Raw genomic sequence first — 19,579 nt, 5'->3', positions numbered from 1 at the left:
CATTTTTAAAAGGTCCAGCTCTTCAAAATTCACATTCAAATCCAAATTACGCAAACACATTTTCCAGAACTTGTGTAGGCTCCTGTATATAATTATAGTATTATTCCTCCACCCAACCACCTCTATGTATCTGATTTTCCCTGTTGATTTGTATAAATTTATAATTGTATGTGTATTTGTATGTATGTATGTATGTAGGTACGTACGTGTATGTAGTTATATTTATATGTGTATAATTATTTATTCATATTATGTATTATAGTTTATAAGTATATTCGCATATGTATTTATATTTAATCATATTAAAGTGATCTTCTTATTATTTTATTTTTTTTTAGATTTGAATTTCATTTTGTTAATGCATCGCCAACATGAATCTCTGTTTGCCCAATGGTTGACTGGGAGAAAATGTCTCGAGGTGTTAAGTCCGCCATGTGTACCTTTATTTATGTATTTGTGCATTAAAGTTTTAATAAATAATTAAAATTAAAATAAAAAAATATAAATTAGGATGACCTAACAGTTTTTTCTTTCAAACAAACGAGCTTGCAACTCTTATTAGGAGGGTGTGGTTAACAATTAACATAAAAAAAAACTATCTACCTATATCTACTTTGTCGAATGAAACAAAAACATAACAATCTGATTTTCATTTTATTTCGCTTATAATCTATTACAATTTTACATATAGGTACATCAATGTGTCTTATTATTGAATAATACTGGTCAACCGGTAGTCATAGACAATAATAACATCTAGGTACTATTTTGTCCTATAGTTTGCAAAATAGTCCTATGATTTGTCCTAATTATTATATACGTCTTTGGTTACACACCTCATAGAATAGAATATAGTTGAAGTGAAAAATAATTAATCAAAGAAACTTAAATTTGCCTTCTCTAAATGATGAGATTTAGAAAAAAAACTATTCAAATAATAGTTTTTTTTCTAAATCTCATCATTTAGAGAAGACAATTACATATTAAAAGCGGTGTTGCCGAAGACTTTTTGATAATCGAAAAATATTTATTGTAGTTCCTTTTTGACGTTAGACAACATAACGTCAATAAGAATCTCTATGAAATTCTGTTTAGCTTGGAAATAGATGGCGCTATATCAATTGTAAAAAAACTTATATATAGTTCTTAGAATTTATCGCAGCGATATAGATAGGTAGATATACCTATAATCAATCGTAGTTTTATGAAGAAGACCGAGGGGATTTAATGGATAAGAATTATACAGTATCCGCCGCACCTCTTCAAGACGGGCGGTTCTGTATGAACATTTCCCCTTGTAAAAAAATATATCAGCAACCTACCTGTGCGTTTGTAATAATTAAAAAAATATTTAAATATTTGTATCCCTGTTTAGTACCAATAATACAATCTTTGCTTAGTTTCGAGCTAGATGGCGCTGTGTGAATTATCCTAACTTTATTAACACGCATTATAATAATTAGGACACCTAAACAAACGAATTGCTTCTAAATATTTCATGTAGCAGTGACTAGATCAGCGCAAGACGTGCTAAATATTAACATTAACTTAATTATATATTTACAAATGAATAAACAGTAATAATGCACTTTGAAACTATTCAACGAAAATGACGCTTCATACAGTCTAAATAAAATTACAATCTGGGTTCATGTCCTGTATATCCCGAGGTATTTAACAAGTACGTATCAACATTTATATTACAATACAATTTAATAAAACCCAATTATCCTACCATCAAAGTATTATGTGCCTACCACACATTATTCGGTATCTATCTGCCACGCTAGGACAACGCCACTACACATCCTATGTGGTTGAAGCCCACTCATGTATAAACGAAATATCTCCTTTGGAAAGTTTACACTCTATCCTGAGGAGATAAAAACCATTGCTCCTAAGAATATCCTTCAATATTTGTCTCTGACGGGTCTAGGTGGCGCACACTGAAAAAGGGCGAGGACAATAGATCTACGCAAGTCGCAGTGCTACAGGTCCAAAGCAACTGACAATAACCCAGACCCCAAATAACAAAAAACTATCTGCCCGTGTCAATAGGGTCTTTTGTCCAGTGTCAAATTAACTTAGTAGAGTAGCAAACAAGAGTAGCAAATGCTACAACCCTCTCATAATAACTGCAAACAAATCCCAATAAAAAAGCGTTTTAAATCTCTATTTTTGTTATAGTTCTGATCTATATTTATTATACTTCTAAACCGAAGCTAGGAACAAAGTGCATTAGTTACAAATTTAATATAAATACATTATAAATATTAGGTACTTATAAAAACTAGCAAACTATATTTACAATTTATAACTATGTAGTATACATATTTATGTTTTCTAGCCGTTCAGAGAAAATTATCATTTATTAAATTATATTTGTAGGTACGCTATATAAAGTAAAAGTACGTGTGACTCCCTATATGTATACGTAGTCAAACTACAATTACTATTAATTCCGCACGGTAAACAAATTAATTCGATGTTTTATAATATTATTACTTATTTCAAAACTCAATTCCCAGCCCTGGTTTCTTTAACAAAATGATACTGGTAATGGTCTAGCTGATATGTCAATAGCTTGACTATTTTTACAATCGTGTAGAAGCAGCTATTGACTGAAGATTTCTGTCTCTCTTAGTTTAACTATAGCACTGGTTTCTTTAACAAAATGAAGTACCATTTTTTGTTGAAATTTGCCAATACCAGTAGATAATGGCATAGCCATTGATATATCAATGGCTTGAATATTCTTACAGTCGCGTAGAGGCATCTATTGACTGAAGTTTTCCGTCTCTCTAAGTTCAACTATAGCACTGGTTAATTTAACAAAATGGTGTTGGTAACGACTTAGCCACTGATATATCAATAGCTTGATTATTCTTACAGTCGCGTAGAGGCATCTATTGACTGAAGTTTTCCGTCTCTCTAAGTTCAACTATAGCACTGAGGGGGAAGGGGATTGTTAGTAATGTGGATTGATAACCCTATTGCTAGCAATGTACCATGTCAGGTCGACCTCCACGCGGTTCCCCCTGGAAACCATCGTGTTAAATTCCTGGTGAATTTGCACTACGGGCTAACTGACCTGACCTCATGCTCATTTTATCATCCTCCACTGGTGCCCCGCCAGCGTAAACCGTTAGCGCGGGCGGGTGCACCATTCCATTATCAACCCTAAAAAAAAAAAAACTATAGCACTGGTTAATTTAACAAAATGGTGCTGGTAACGGTTTAGCCACAGATATATCAATAGCTTGATTATTCTTACAGTCGCGTAGAGGCTTCTATTGACTGAAGTTTTCCGTCTCTCTAAGTTCAACTATAGCACTGGTTAATTTAACAAAATGGTACTGGTAACGGCTTAGCCACTGGTATATCAATAGCTTGACTTTTTTTACAATCATGTAGAAGCAGCTATTGACTGAAGTTTTCCATCTCTCTTAATTCAACTATCGCATTGGTTTCTTTAACAAAACGGTACTGGTATTGATATCAATAGCTTGTGTATTTTTACAGTCGTGTACTGGCAACTTGTTTAATCTTCTTTTGTAAATTTAGTATATAAAGTATAGTTGACCCTAAATGGCGCTCTAATTGCTACAGCGCGAAATGCATCCGTTTTCTTGTTACTTATAAGTTGTAGCAGTTTCTTGATTATTTTATATTCATATTTCGGTCTCTTTTCTTTCAACTACAGCACTGATTTCTTTATTCTTTAAAAAAGTGGTACTGGTAACGGTTGATCCTAAATGGCGCTTTAATTGCTACAGCACGAAATGTATCCGTTTTCTTGTTACTTATAAGTTGTAGCAGTTTCTTGATTATTTTATATTCATATTTCGGTCTCTTTTCTTTTAACTACAGCACTGATTTATTCTTTAACAAAGTGGTACTCGTAACGGCTTAGCCACCGATATATCGATAGCTTGTGTATTTTTACATGTAGTATGAATGCAGTCCGCAACTCTGCATGTGTCAGCCAAGCATGCCGCCGGCCATGTTCCCGTGAACTCGCATGTGTCGGTTCAAGTTGCCCGATTGCGAAAACCTGACAACGAGAAAGGATATTAGAAAAGTTATTATCATATACCGAGGATTTCTTATAATTGAGTTCTATAGGTTATAAATTTATTAGTAACATATTACAATAATTTGAATATTGTAATGGTTGAATACGGTGATTGATATATCGTAGTGGAGTAACTTAAAACAATCATCTTCGCTATAAAATCCGTACTAGAGATGGCGTGGTGGGCCGTTTAGGGTTGTATGTATTTTTTAATGCAGGAAAAATAAAGAAGCATTATTGGGGTGGGCCATACTTATCACTTGGTGGTATACAAAAATAGATAGCTATTATCACACCTACCGAGTATACATTAAAATTTCATCAAAATAGGTTCTGACTCTTTTATATGTTAGAATAACTAAATCTTACCTTAATAAACATAGCTTACACTGGTACGGCTTCTCCCCAGAATGTATCCTGAGGTGTTTGGTCAACGTTGAACTATCAGAAAACGCTTTTTTGCACGATCTGCATCTGTGGAACAATTATATCATATAAATATATTATATTTATTACATATAGATATCCCCTCCGATTGATGGAAATATTCAGTGGATATACATATATGCTATATATATCAAATATAATTTAATGTGGTTTTCATTACGGTTGCACGTTACACGTAACTGGTACTTAGCAACGTGAATACTAATTTTAAATATTTTGGATTATACTTTTACTTCTACTTTTGGCCAAGGCTGTATATGCTATATATATCAAATATAATTTAATGTGGTTTTCATTACGGTTGCACGTTATCAAACGTGTGTCTAATACCGATCGATCTCCCGTCCAATTCAAACGGGCATCCAAATTAAGAACCATTTTTATTGGCTTAATTTGGTAAAAATCAATACTTACTGGTAAGGTCGTTCTCCAGAGTGCGTCCTCATATGCGTAGTCACGCTGGAGCTTTGGCTAAAGCGTCGATCACATATTGGACACCTGCCAATCAAATAGAACATAAATAATAATCTCTAATAAGAAATCAATATACCTATATACAGTTAGTTATTTTTATTCTGTATTTATTTATTTATATAATGTTTATAGTACCTATGTTGGAGGGAATTGTCTTTCGTGATGCAAGTTTGTTTACCTATATCGAAAGACAGGGCTAAATGTATTAAATTGTACTGTATATTTATGAATAAAAATTATTATTCTTATAGTAGCATAACATGTTTAAAATATATCGATCTGGTAACTTGGTTTACGTTACATTTCCCCCGATTTTACTAAAAGTTGCATTGTAGCTCCACTCTTATTTGTCGTAGTGTGATATACAGACTACATACAGTTTAAAATATGTCTTTAAAAGGAGTTAATTATCGATGCTAAATGATAAAAATCCAAACTCAATACTCAAAATTATTTATTGCACGCATCCTATTTTTTGACACTGACTATACCGTCCAGTTCCGCTAGCGACAGTTGAGAAAGAACTGGTAAGAACCTCAACTTGAACATTTTTTAAGAAGTAATTTTTATTATTCCTCGCAAAGCGTAAATCGCCACATATTCACAATATTGCACGGCGTGCAACCCACACACAGTATGACTCGCTCATGATCCTTTTGGGCAGTAAGATCACGAGCGCGTCATAGCTATATGCGATGTTAATGGATAGGAGCAAATTTATAAATGTTCACTCTTCTTATAAAACACTTTTCCTAATATAACTTGAACCTAAAATAATCATACCTGAAGGGTTTCTGCCCCGTGTGAGTCCTGACATGAGCGGTTAAATTGGCGGCTTGAGAGAAACTCTTGTTGCAGTCTCCACACCTATACGGCCGTTCACCAGAGTGCGTCCGAAGGTGGGTCTTCAAAGTGCTGGGTCGAGCGTACGTCTTACCACATATACGACACAAGTTTGGCTTCTGCTCGTCGTCTTCTGAGCATCCGCTTAGAGCTCCTACCTGTTATAATAGAGACAACATTGTGTTCTAAAAAAAATAGATTATAATCTGTCTGTCTGTGCTAAAATAAAAATATAATCTAACTGCGTGTCGAATTCAAATAGATATATAATGTTAGCATGTATGTACTTTGTTATAAGATTAGCAACTATCCATGTTCATGTTGCTTTCTGCGTGATTTTGGGAGAGTGCTAGAATTATATATCTGTGCAGATATTGTCTGTGTCTAGTCCTAAACTAAGCAGAACTTGCGCTATGGGTAATAAACAACAGTTAAAATACTTATATACAGTAATAGCTTAACTCTTCGCGGATGAGCTCTACATATAAATAATTTCATAACCTATTTTTACAGAGCTGATATTACAAGATAAGACAGAGCTGATATTACAAGATAAGAGGCACGACATGTTAGTCTTCAAAAATGGCAAAGCATGAGTGGTATTACGGGCGTCATGTGATAACGTGATGTCTGTGGATGAATACAGGCGACAGTTAGTTACCATCAGGTGGATGTTTGCAAGTACAATTATATTAAAAAAAAAGAAGCAGAATAAACTCACCTGGACTTTACCTGAAGCATTCACGCACGTCGTGTATCCATGCTCCTGAGGATACATCTGTCCTTGATTCAATATAGTATAGCCACCGCCCATATTCTGGTCTTTCTGACCATCTTGCATATACAATTTCGATGGGGACCTCTTCATAATTTGTCCAGGTGGCTTCTGACATTGATAGTTCGGCTTTTGTTGGAACAGTGCATAATTATTGTTGGACTTCTGGGAGTTTTGCAATAATGGTTTGAAGGTGGACGTCGCGGTTATTAATGGATCTGATTGGTTTGGAGCTCTGAAGTCAGCTGTGAATGAGTAAGTGGCTGAAGGGTACGTGTTTGGACTGATGACATTTTGTGTTTGAGGGTAGACTACGTTCACTGATGGTGTCGCTGCGTTTTGGTTCCATTGTACCTGTAAGGAAGCTTTGTTTTTATTATTATTCTATTTCATCACATGGATGTCTGTTATTGAGAAATAACAACCCAGACGACCCAGGACAGAACGACCTGGTGAAGACTGACCAGACGAGCCGAAACCAAATAAATGAGACCAAAGCCAGGCAAAAGAAGAAAAAAGAGTGTTACAGTATAGTGGTTTACTACATCGAGTTATAGAGCCCAAAGTTCGTGAGGTTACATCTAATCTAATCTTACTGGGGGATAGAGGATTGTTAGTACTGTGGAATTAACCCCATTGCTAGCAATCCATGCGTTTCCTCCTGGAAACCATCGTGGTAAATTGCCGTTTTTAAGATGGGCCGACTGTCCTAACTTCATGCTCATTTTATCTGGTCATATTACTGGTGCCCTGCCAGCTTAAATCGTTAATGCAGGCGGTTGCATCATTACATTATCATCCTTGGAAAAAATCTAGTCTTACTTACTATTCCTTACTAATACGTGCTAATACTTACTAATCTAATCTAATAATTATAAATAGTAAATGAATAAATTTAATTTAATTTCTAACCACCAAAAGAATTGTTTTTGTATCAATTTATATCTTTGATACACTGTCTTTGATTACCCTGAGATATAATATAATGTCAGGGTAATAGAGGGACCAATGAAATATAATAACTATAGGATATAAGTTATAAGTCTAAGTGCTATATCACACAACTCTGGCTTCCCGATTTACAATTTCATCAAATCCCCCTGATGTTTCTTATAGAGCTATGCTTCTATAATAGTGTTTCAGTATTGATTGGGAACTATTATAACTAATTTATTAGTTAAAAGTTATATAGTACGCAGACATTGGACCAAATGTCCTCAACAGCATCAATGAACAGAAGTACCTATTATTGAGATCAGAGTATATTCGTAATATCCTTGATCTTCACGTCTACACGCCATGGTCACGTGACCGTAGTCGATACTATCCTCAAAGTCGTAAGTTTGTTTTCCGAAGTCGTACAAAGTACACAAAAATGTTTCTATTATAAAATCTTAACTTTTACGTTTAAATTCTAACTACACAGCTTCAGAACGTTGTTTTACAAACAGACGGAATGGCAAGAAATTTGGCAGAAAATATTACAAAAAGAATAATACGGTAATTTACTGTAATATTTGTTATATTTATTTTATTTATCGCGATTTTTCGTCGGACAATATAATGACGGTAGTTGAACAAACTGCCGGCACCTATCAATATTGATATTCGCTGTTAGTTTGTGACCCAATGCAACCTAGTCGAAACGACGTACATAAATCCCTCTTTAAAAATAAAATTATTTATTATTAAACTCGAAAGTTTAAAAATAAATAATTTTGTGGTAGGCTGCAGTGAATTCACTTTTGATCAATAATAAATATTGGCTGTAACTCTATGAATATAAAAATTATTTAAGAATATGATTTTGTAGCTATCTTTGAATATGTCAACCAACAACACCTCTTATACCTAATTGTATAGAACCAATTTTAGAAAGAAAGGAGAAGTAATCCCAATCAACGATGCCCATAAAGAATTACCAATTATTATTTTTTCAATTTTTCCACTGGACCTTAAGAATTAACTGATTGGTTTTTTTGCTGTATGTGTTAAGAAATAATGTTCAAGTAACCAAGAAGTTTAGAGACCAATAACTAATAACTAATTCTTAAAGGTAGATTAACTGTAGATATTATATCTACTGATACCTAATAGTATTTTTTTTGCAAAGATACGTAATAGGTTTATACCTACCTACAATAAATAACACAGTTAGATAGTAATAGCGTGGTAGTAAGAAATTCCTATAGAATTGGGACATTTATATTATAAAAAATATTAAATGCTACTATATATACCTAATAATCAACATAAACACAACACCTATAGAATAATCATATATACCTACACCACTGTGTGTTGTATCCCATTCACGAACCAATTTTGTCTCCACTTACTAGGGCACACAGATGTAATCAATAAAAAATTTAATAAATATAGTTTACCTGAGAACACAGCTGATCTGGCGGGCATCCATGCATGGTCATGTTCATGGATACGTTGACGCTCATGGTCGGGAAGATGGGGGTGCCACCGTAATGCTCATAGTACGGGTATCCACCGCCGGTGTTCACCATCATCTGTCAGTAATAACAAACGGTTTGTTTGACTGTCCTCTCTCAAATTTCAAATCAATTCAAATCTTTATTACATCAAAACAACACATTACACACTTCAGTAAGAATAATAGGAATCTTATTAATAAGTATAAGATATTCGAAAAGTTTGTCAGTATGAATAGATGGATATGGATGTTTGTTACTCTTTCACACAAAATCTACTAAACGGATTTTGATGAAACTTTAAAGTAATGTAATGATTGTGAAGAACTTACGATGAGAATAAAAAATATATCTACGACTACTCTAAATTGCTTATATTAATTTTAAGATTATTTCTATTTCTCAACAATTATATAGGAATGTCGCTGGTGTCCTTACGTCCTCATTATGAACCTGTATGAAAGACATCTAGTTAATGTAACTAACTACAATATAATAATAATAAATTTAAAATTGTGTAAAATAATTTACACAATTTTAAATAATTAAATACTTGTGTATAGTCTGCATATTTATAGTTCTATGATATTATTTATTTTTATTTAAATAACTTTAATGCATACATTTATAGTTTAACACCTAATGGCATTTTCTACCAGTCATGATTGTGCAGAGATAAGTTGTTGCATTATATTATGATTATATATATATACACAATTTATGATATTTAGATAAATGATATTCTAATTTGTATTTTTAAATTTTTGCAAATTAGATAAGTACTCACTATGCAAACTAGGCAATGGACGAACTCAATGGTCTAGCAGTTAAGCACACCGCTTTGATGGTTGCGGATTCGATTCTCACACGATACAAACATTTTTTTCTATCCTTGACCATGAATGTTTATATTTTTCTAGTTATCTTTGTTTTCAAGCATAATAAAGGCTATAAATTTCACAAGTTAAGCTTTTATTTTAGTTAGCACTATGTGAATTGTTCATAAAATATAATTAAGAGGACATATGTTTCGAGACATAGTTTAGGATACAGCTCTATTTAGATCAAATTTTATTTGTAGAGAATGTTTTATCTTCAAAGATTCTATTGTCTATACCTATACAGAAAAACCATGATTATGACGCAAGTGTTTTTTAAAACCTATACATATATTTTAGCTGAATACCTATAATATATCGCCTATGGTCTTAACATAAATTTAATTTTCTATACGTACTCATAACAAGTACGTTAAATAAACATGGTAACATGTTTAAAGACTGTACCCTATACAAAATCCTATAAGAATCCCAACATAATATTCTATACAAAATGGAAGCCATATCATATCTCAATACTATATTAATTACAATCATTTAGTACAGAAACTACGCCCTCGGATTTTCCCTACCTATTTCCTATACAAATTTCCCCTTTTGAAACACCCCTTCGATTAGACAGAGACGGCTGTAACACATCTGTAAACGTTGAACAAAGAAGGATATATAAACACATCTGTCCCTTTCTACCTTTCGTTTGTTGTATAGGAGTGAAAGTGACTTGTTACCTGAGGGTGGACCGTCTCAGCGCAGTCGCCATGGACAACGGCGTGCTTGAGAGAAAGGAGGACGTCCGCCGCCTCCCCCCCGCCCCTCTCCCGGCATTCACCCGGATTGTTCCTGCTGGGATGACCGGGATATTAATTTTCCGGCTCTGATTTTGAACTCATTTTAACTAACTTCAAAAAGTAGTAGGATTCAATTGGAACGTTATGTTTTAGTTTTTATTTTATATTGTACGTTTTGTGATGATTAATTAATCTATTTTTATGCTATTTAAAGGAAAGGAAAGCTCTTATGTTCCTGACAGGTGGTTTTTTTAAATGTATGGTAATGGAATGGCGCACCCCTGCGCTAACAGTTCCAGTAGAGGATGACAAGATGTATGAATTGTAAATTTTGTTATGTCAGCAAGTATAGTGCAATAAGTTAACTGAAATCTTTATGGTCATCATTTTAATTATCATCTAGTAACGATTATTTAATAAAATTGTACTCTATAACAATGATTTTATTTTTATTGTTTTTCTATCCAATTATTATGATAAATATTATGAAATAATTTTACTGATTGTTATCTTGTACATCTATTCCATACTTTTGGAACTTTTGGAAATCGATATCAATTTCCAAATATTTTCACGGATGCATTTTTCTTAATCTAAATTAAGTTTTTCATCACATCAGATAATAGACAGACAGAAGGTAACGTAGATATAGAAAGTATGGCTGCTGGTTACAAAGTTTATAATTATTTTAGAATTATTTCTAAAATATTTTATTAAATGATATTATATTATATACATATATAATATTTGGAGTAGAATAAAGAATGTATATAATTTGCTGATGGAGTGTGTCAGGAACGAGAGTGTACGACATATAATAACGTCAGACCATAGAATAAATACTATATATTGGATGTTGATGCCATAAGCGTTTTAGCTGATCTCTCAGATGGTGCGGCTAAGACAATTTTTTCACTTGTGAGGTAATATAGTAATTAGTGGTAGGCCATGTACTTTTAGTTTGTATAAAAGTCCCTAAATTTAAAAAGAAATTTAGATAGAAACAGTACTCACTTGTATCCAGAACAGGGTGAGAACGGGAATAGTGAGGGTAAGGGGTCGAGCTCCAGTGGCGGTAGTGAGAAGGATCCCATGTCTTCGGCCCACCCAGCGTCCGCGCCGCTCACATCTCCGTCTCCGAGATTGACGTCGCACGGAGCGATCGAGTCGCCCAGTGCATTTAGTTCTTCTCCATTTTCTGGACAGCAGTTCTCGTTTTCTTGCTAAAATTTGTAGAACAAATTAGCATGGAGAAACCTACCGTCTATATCATGATACCACTCAAGTGTTTCCATTCTAGAGGACTAAGAAATTATGTCTGTTATCCTGTAATTTCGCTGCTTAATAAGTAACGAAATATATGGAACTAGTTGTGCCAGCGATTTCGTTCGCTTCAAGAAGTAGCCTATGTCCTTTCTCAAGATCTAGACTATCTACGTACCAAATATCATATATATCGGTTCAGTAGTTTTAGCCTGAAAGCGGGACAGACAGACAGACAGACAGAGTTACTTTCGCATTTATGATATTAGTAAGGATAACTATTTTTAATCTTAACTTTTATAGGTGACTATCGTAGGTACATGTGGAACTGAAATAAAATTTCTAAAATAATAGAAGTCACTCCCTATTATATTATAAAAAATATTTTAAATTATTTTTTTCATATAAATACCTGTTATAAATAAAATGTTAATTTGAAAGTACAAACAGGCTCTTCAATTTTATTTATTTCTATAGACTCCTTTAATTTTTTTTCCCCTTTTTTAAGTTTTTATATTTATTTTGCTTAGAAATCGATTTCTTTTAAATGATGACTGATGTACCTACGTATTAGAGTAGGTACCTACACGACTAAAACGCATATTCTTTAATTGAATAAACAAACAATAGATATGTGAGAAACATCTTCTGAGCCCTGAATTTTCCTTTCAAAACTTAGTTCCTAATGAAAAAGAGTTTTCAAAATAAATTTAGGTTCAAATTTTTTCCACTTTCAGAATTTTTAGAAATACGTCACAAAATTCGTGTAGAACAACATGAGTATAATACCTATATGTATTAATAATTATGTAATGTAATTTAAATATAATATTTATTATTCTATTAAGTTAATGTACATTTACTACATATATTCTAGTTGTATTTCCACTAGAAGTCAGCGCTGTAGTCACACGCTACTTAGTCCCTTTTCAGTTTATAGAGCAAAATATTAATTTCTGACTTATTTAATTAATTTGTGTTTAAGCTATGGAATCTGCAAAAAACGATTAATATTGTTGTTATACTTGAAATTATTATATTTCACGGATAATTTATTTTCCAAAGACATTTTTTTCAACAACAAGATTTCTCGAAAATTTACTGACATAGAAAGAATTTCGTTGATCGTTCACCCCGATGGACTATTGTAATTGTCCCGCATTTATACACTGTAGCCTGTAATTTCACTGCCATATCTCGCCAGTCGACCGGACAGTTACAAAGCAAGCTACTTGCTGGCTGGAATATGTGAAATAGACCTAGCACGGATGACTTTCGACAAAGTCCATTCCGGTAATAGACAATAATAAAAAATAAATTAACATCTTAATATTAATATAAATTTGTAACATACAACAAGGCAATGTCATCATCAGGTACTTACTTATTTTGGAAACACCAATCCAGTTTTTTGGTAATTCCGTAATATTATGTGTATTTGTAATATTATTCTTTACATATAAAATTCTCGTGTCACAATCTTAGTTATCATAGTCCTCCAAAAGGCTTGACCGATTTTTATGAAATATTATGAATTTTAGTCTGAGAATCGGCTATTATCTAATTTTCATACCCCTAAGTGATAAGGGTTGTCCACCCCTAACATCGTTTTTATCAATTTTTTTTAATGTAGCTTAAATTTTCACCCTTCTATCACCAAATCCAATTTTTTAATAGCGATTTTAATTTATATGGCAAAAACATATTTGTAGAGTTAGTTAGTTATTATAAATTCAAGTTATATTTTTGATAATTTTGAATTAGGTACTTACTTATTTAGGAGCCAGTTACACCAATCCACTCTTTCCTAATTCCGTAATATTCTTAGGCATAAAATACAAATTAGTTTTTTTTTATAACTTTAAATGTAACATTAGTCCTTACTTTTAATTTTGGAAAAAAATCTCTGGGGTCACATAAATTGTATCATTGACCACAGGTAGACCTATTTTAAAGCCAGTTACACCAATCCAGATTTACCTAAATCCGTAATATTCTTACATACAAAATACAAATTATGTTATTTAATTACTTAGAATTTAACACACAATTAGCGTTCGTCCTTAGTTTTAATTTTGGAAAAATAAAAAATAAATCACTGGGTCACATAAATAGTATCATCGACCACGGGCCCACCTGACAGCACCCCTCGTCCTGGAACTCCCTCAACTGGAGGCACGGCTGCAGCGGGTCGCAGCAGAGGCCGTGGCAGCCCTGACAGCAGTCGGCCAGCCCGAACTGCGGGTTGTTCGGCACATAGCAGTCCATGGCTCCGCCTCCCGCCATTGCGCATGATCACAGCCACCCGATGCGTCTCAGTTCATTTTCCGGCGCTTGTAATTACGGGCTGGCATTTTCATGTACCTAAACAATGACAATCTTATTAATATTATAAACGAAAGTTTGTGACTATGGGTACGTTGTTACTCTTTCACGCAAAAACTACTAAACGGATTTCGATGAACCTTTACAGCAATATATAGCTTATATATCAGAATAACAAATAGGCTATAAATTTAATGCGAAAGAAACCTCGGGCACAGCTAGTACATGAATAAAATAAAAAGCTTTATTACTGTTAAGTACAGTAATAACATCTGGATATGAAAATATTACTATAATATGAGTTAAACGCGTATGTTTGCGAGTATGGATGGATGGATGTTTGTTACTCTTTCACGCAAAAACTACCAAACAGATTTGATGAAACTTTACAACAATATAGCGTCAGAATAATACATAGTCTACAATTTAAAAATATATATGTAAATTGGTCGAATTATAACTAACAATATGTTAGTTATAATTCGATGCAGTTGAAGTTGTACGGGTCACCTAGTATTATGTAAAATGTAACTAATCGAAAAACGGCACAGATTGTCTTCCGATATAGGCCTCTAAAGATTTCCATAGCTATCCTTTGCTTTGCGAGTTCATACTGGCCTCCTAATATCATCTTCCCATTTTCTATTTTTTTTATACTACGTAGGTGGGAAACAAGCATTCTACTCCGTCTACCCCTTTCTTTTACAACAACGATGTTGAGTTATTCTTTTTAACGGCCTCAGTGGTCTAGCTGTTTACCATATCACCTTACTTCCGATGGTCGCGGGTTCGATTACCCGTACGGTACATATGATTTGTATTTACGAGTTTGATTGTTTGATTATATGTCTAGATGTTTTATGTGTACATTATTTATTTATTTATTTCAGGCATCTAAGAATAATTTATAGATTAACATACATATGAAATAATATTTTAAAACTAAGATATTGATATTGTCTGTGTGATCACGACACTGACGACGGCAATCTGCCACGGTAGCGCCGACAGATCACCCCCTAAAGCCAGTAGTCCTCTTTCATGAAAGTGGGCAGCATGTTGTTAGGGAGTCGGTCTATTATGTATCGATTTACAAAAAAAATAATCTATTTTCTAGTAAGAGAGTTCTGTTTAGCCTGAATTGCTTAAATGACAAATGTGCATGGCAATAGTTGTTCATGCACGGTATTTTCATTTATTCTTAGAAAATATAAGTAAACAAACTGGCATTAAAAAAAACAGTTGAGTTTCTTGCCATTTATTATTGCCATAAGTCTGTATACTGATTGTACCTGTATACAAAATAGTGATTCAATGCATGATAGATACCCAGTCTTACCTATTTCACACACATTAGCCACACTGTTTGCTTTGTAAGCAATCGGTTGTAGGGTGCAGATTAAGCAATGAAAATATAGGATACGACGCATGACATCTTATTTCTCTGGTTTGGAAACGCGTGAGAGCTATTACTACTGATGTGATAACGTGATATCCGTAGTGCTGTTCATATAGAGTAATATCACGGGTGTCTTGCTGTTCTTGTAAATAGGTATGTATATAGGATACCACTAGTATCGGGGAGTTTCTTATTTCAAATACCTATATAAAAATATCTATCCACTAGACTTATCTTTACCTACATAAGATCCGATCTATGTAAGATTAAATCAGTCATGTTACTCAAGAATACCACTACAAAAAATACAGTACAGATCTCATCTAACATAGAGCTAAATCTGACAAGACTATCAGTGTACCTACCGTCTATCTATCATCTATCCGTGCTATGGACAATCTCTGACTAAGACAGCCAATTTACCACTTAAAGAAAGATAGAAAATACTCAGTAGAACGTCAGACTTGGTATCGATATCATGTAGAGCCAAGTATGTATAGATCAAAACTGGATCTTGTATTATTTACAATTAATGTTTTCTACATTAATTATTATTATTACTAGTATTAGTAATTATTATTAGTATTAGTAATTATTATTAGTGTAATATTATGTTATCTGTGGTATTAGTAATTATTATTAGTATTACCGCAATATGAATGACTACTATAGTAACATAGTTTACTGCTACATTGTGCACGTTCGTGTCTATATCTTACCGTTTAACTCAGACAACTTGTAAAGCTGAGATGGCAGAAATAGGTAAATAATATTTTATTCAGACGACTTTGCGTGAAGATTATTGGAGCTCATAGGTGCCTTATTATATTAGTTAATTTTTATAATATAGGTAAATAAATAAGTATTTGGCAAAGAATGGTTATTTTATTTTTAAAATAAGTTATCTAAAATCATTATAATTTCGCTACCGATGAGAATGACGTCACAAACTGTGTGTTAACTCCTTTTGTAATGAAATGTCAAATTTTGTATTCATATAAACTAATTATATTATATAAAAGAATATTTTATAATTTGTCGTCGGCTGCCTGATAATCAACATATAGAGAGGACTCTGGAATGTTCGCAACTCAAATTATCATAAATATTCATGTAATCGTAATAAAATATTTTCCTATCGATTGCATAATATAGATTTATCAAAAATATCAAATTGATTATAAAAGTAGTAGATTTGGGAACAGATTGTCTAAGTCGATTAAAAACTTAAAAATTAGGTACGAGTACCTACTTAGTCAGATTCACTGAGCATGTGATCACTACGTTATAGTTATATTTTTTATATCCTTTTAGGCATTATAAATTAGATTTTATGATTTAAGAATATCATGAAGATTAAATATTATTCTATATGAGTATTCGCAGTTTTTTTATTTGGTTTAGGTAAACGTTTCTACCTATCTACACCTATATAAAGTCCTTATATTGTACCTAAACCAAAATTCTTATTTTGAAAACCGTACCTACGTTACTAATAAAAAAGCAGTGACGTTATTCCTACAACAGATATTGTTAATGTTAACTGTCACTATTTAATTGAATTAGAATAAATATTAGCTCGAACTGTTATCACGCTAAAAACTAATGTTTACTATATTCAATAATCCAAATTGACATCCAATTAAACCAATAAAAGTTATAAAATACTTTTTAAACATCACAGAAATCACTGTACAACAAAACACCGATGTCCACTAATTAAATTACAGTTTACATTAGAGGCATGCGCCATGGCAGTAGTACGATTAAAAAATTAACTCATCATTTCGTTGGAGAGCCCTTCCACGCGGGTGTGTAAAACTAAATATTGTATTTATATCAATTGCTTTGCCCCACTAAAAAAATACATGACATAATGCTATGGAAATAGCTAAATATCGAGTAGCCATGCGGGGCTTTGTTTTTGCGGTCAGCCGTTTAGCGGCATCCGATACTATTTTGATAAGTAATGTGGTGTAATTGATCATTGTTATTACATCCCTGTAGATCTTATCTAAAATTGAATACTGTATAAATAGGTCAGGATATTTTAAGTATTTTTCTACCATGCACAAGATTACATTGTAGAATCAACTTTAGAATCTAATGTGATTTCCTTTTTATTTTTGAAATACATATTGTCAACAAAATTAATATATTATTTATTGTCCAATACGATTTTTGAATCTACCGGCGCATTACATTGGGAAATCAAATTTGATACATTTAGTTTTATATGTTTAAAATACGCATTTAGTAGCATATTATTTGCCGTAAACCATTTTAAAACATAAGAGAGAGAACCGTTTACTTCGTCCATATCATCAATATGTCGATTGACTTTGAATACTAATGAAGTATCATCAGCAAACAGAACTATGTCAGCTATCTTTTCTACCATATAAGGAAGATCGTTTATGTAACACAATAAAAATAAGAAAGGACCTAGAAAAAGCCCTAAAAAACACCCATTTTAATCACTAGTTCCCTAAAAAAGACTTTACACCATTTATTTCAATATATATGACAACTTGCATTCTATTATTTAGATAAAAAGTATTTCATCATGCATAGTGCTTCATAAATCTAATACCGTAAGTTATATTCTTTATTTGAGTAAGAGTGTTTCATGATCAACGCAATCAAATGCTTTTGAGAGGTCACAGAATAAAGCTGAGATGGCAGAAATAGGTAAGATCAGATATTTCCACGCAGACGACTTTGCGTGAAGATTATTGGAGCTCATAGATGCCTTATTATCTTAGTTAATTTTTATAATATAGGTAAATAGATAAGTATTTGGCAAAGAATGGTTATTTTATTTTTAAAATAAGTTATCTAAAATCATTATAATTTCGCTAGCCGATGAGAATGACATCACAAACTGACATCATAACTCCTACACGCATTTGTATATGAAATTAAAATTTTTTATTCAAAATTTAAACTTTACTATCGCATATATTATATAAACAAGAATGTTTTATAATTTGTCGTCGGCTGCCTGAAGCGGAAACAGTATAGAGAGGACTCTGGAATGTTCGCAACTAATTTCAGAAATTATCATAAATATTCATGTACAATCGTAATAGAATCGGATTTTATCCTATCGATTGCATAATATAGCTGCAAAATTATCTAAAATATCAAATTGATTATAAAAGTAGTAGATTTGGGAACAGATTGTCTAAGTCGATTAAAAACTTAAAAATTAGGTACGAGTACTTACTTAGTCAGATTCACTGAGCATGTGATAGCACGTTATAGTTATATTCTTTATATCCTTTTAGGCATTATAAATTATATTTTATGATTTAAGAATATCAAACTGAAGATTAAATATTATTCTATATGAGTATTCGCAGTTTTTTTATTTGGTTTAGGTAAACGTTTCTTTTTACCTATCTTTACACCTATATAAAGTCCTTATATTGTACCTAAACCAAATTTCTTATTTTGAAAACCGTATGTCATACGTTATTTATATAAAAAGCAGTGACGTTATTCCTACAACAGATATTGTTAATGTTAACTGTCACTATTTAATTGAATTAGAATAAATATTAGCTCGAACTGTTATCACGCGAAAAACTAATGTTTACTTACCAACTTATGAATCAATAATCCAAATTGACATCCAATTAAACCAATAAAAGTTATAAAATACTTTTTAAACATCACAGAAATCACTGTACAACAAAACACCGATGTCCCACTAATTAAATTACAACCCCTTTACATTAAAGGCATGTCCGTTCTCATGGCTCTAGACTACGATTAAAAAATTAACTCATCATTTCGTTGGAGAGCCCTTCCACACGGGTGTTGGCTACTAAACTATATTTTTATCGTTTCTCGTACAAACATAATTTTACTGTTTTAATCTACAATCCAACATTTTGACTAA

General features: G+C 32.5%; 1 protein-coding gene across 1 annotated transcript; it reads right to left on the bottom strand.

The window, feature by feature from the left end:
* Window positions 1–2,398: 2,398 nt before the first annotated feature.
* LOC131845516 (protein glass-like) lies at window positions 2,399–19,339 on the bottom strand. The gene is made up of 10 exons (XM_059194587.1): window positions 19,279–19,339; window positions 14,085–14,312; window positions 11,700–11,908; window positions 10,626–10,740; window positions 9,002–9,136; window positions 6,561–6,968; window positions 5,780–5,997; window positions 4,937–5,020; window positions 4,445–4,549; window positions 2,399–4,054 (listed from the first exon to the last, which is right to left on the bottom strand). The coding sequence occupies exons 2-10, from the start codon at window positions 14,232–14,234 to the stop codon at window positions 3,982–3,984; spliced, it is 1,497 nt and encodes a 498-aa protein (XP_059050570.1). The 5' UTR covers window positions 14,235–14,312; window positions 19,279–19,339; the 3' UTR covers window positions 2,399–3,981.
* Between the last annotated feature and the right edge of the window lie 240 nt (window positions 19,340–19,579).

The sequence above is a fragment of the Achroia grisella genome, unplaced genomic scaffold, assembly GCF_030625045.1.
Source record: "Achroia grisella isolate CSIRO2021 unplaced genomic scaffold, CSIRO_AGI_Agris_v1 utg474, whole genome shotgun sequence".
Taxonomy (NCBI): Eukaryota; Metazoa; Arthropoda; class Insecta; order Lepidoptera; family Pyralidae; genus Achroia; species Achroia grisella.
The sequence above is the reverse complement of the archived record's forward strand: the minus strand, read 5'-3'. Positions and strand labels throughout refer to the sequence as shown.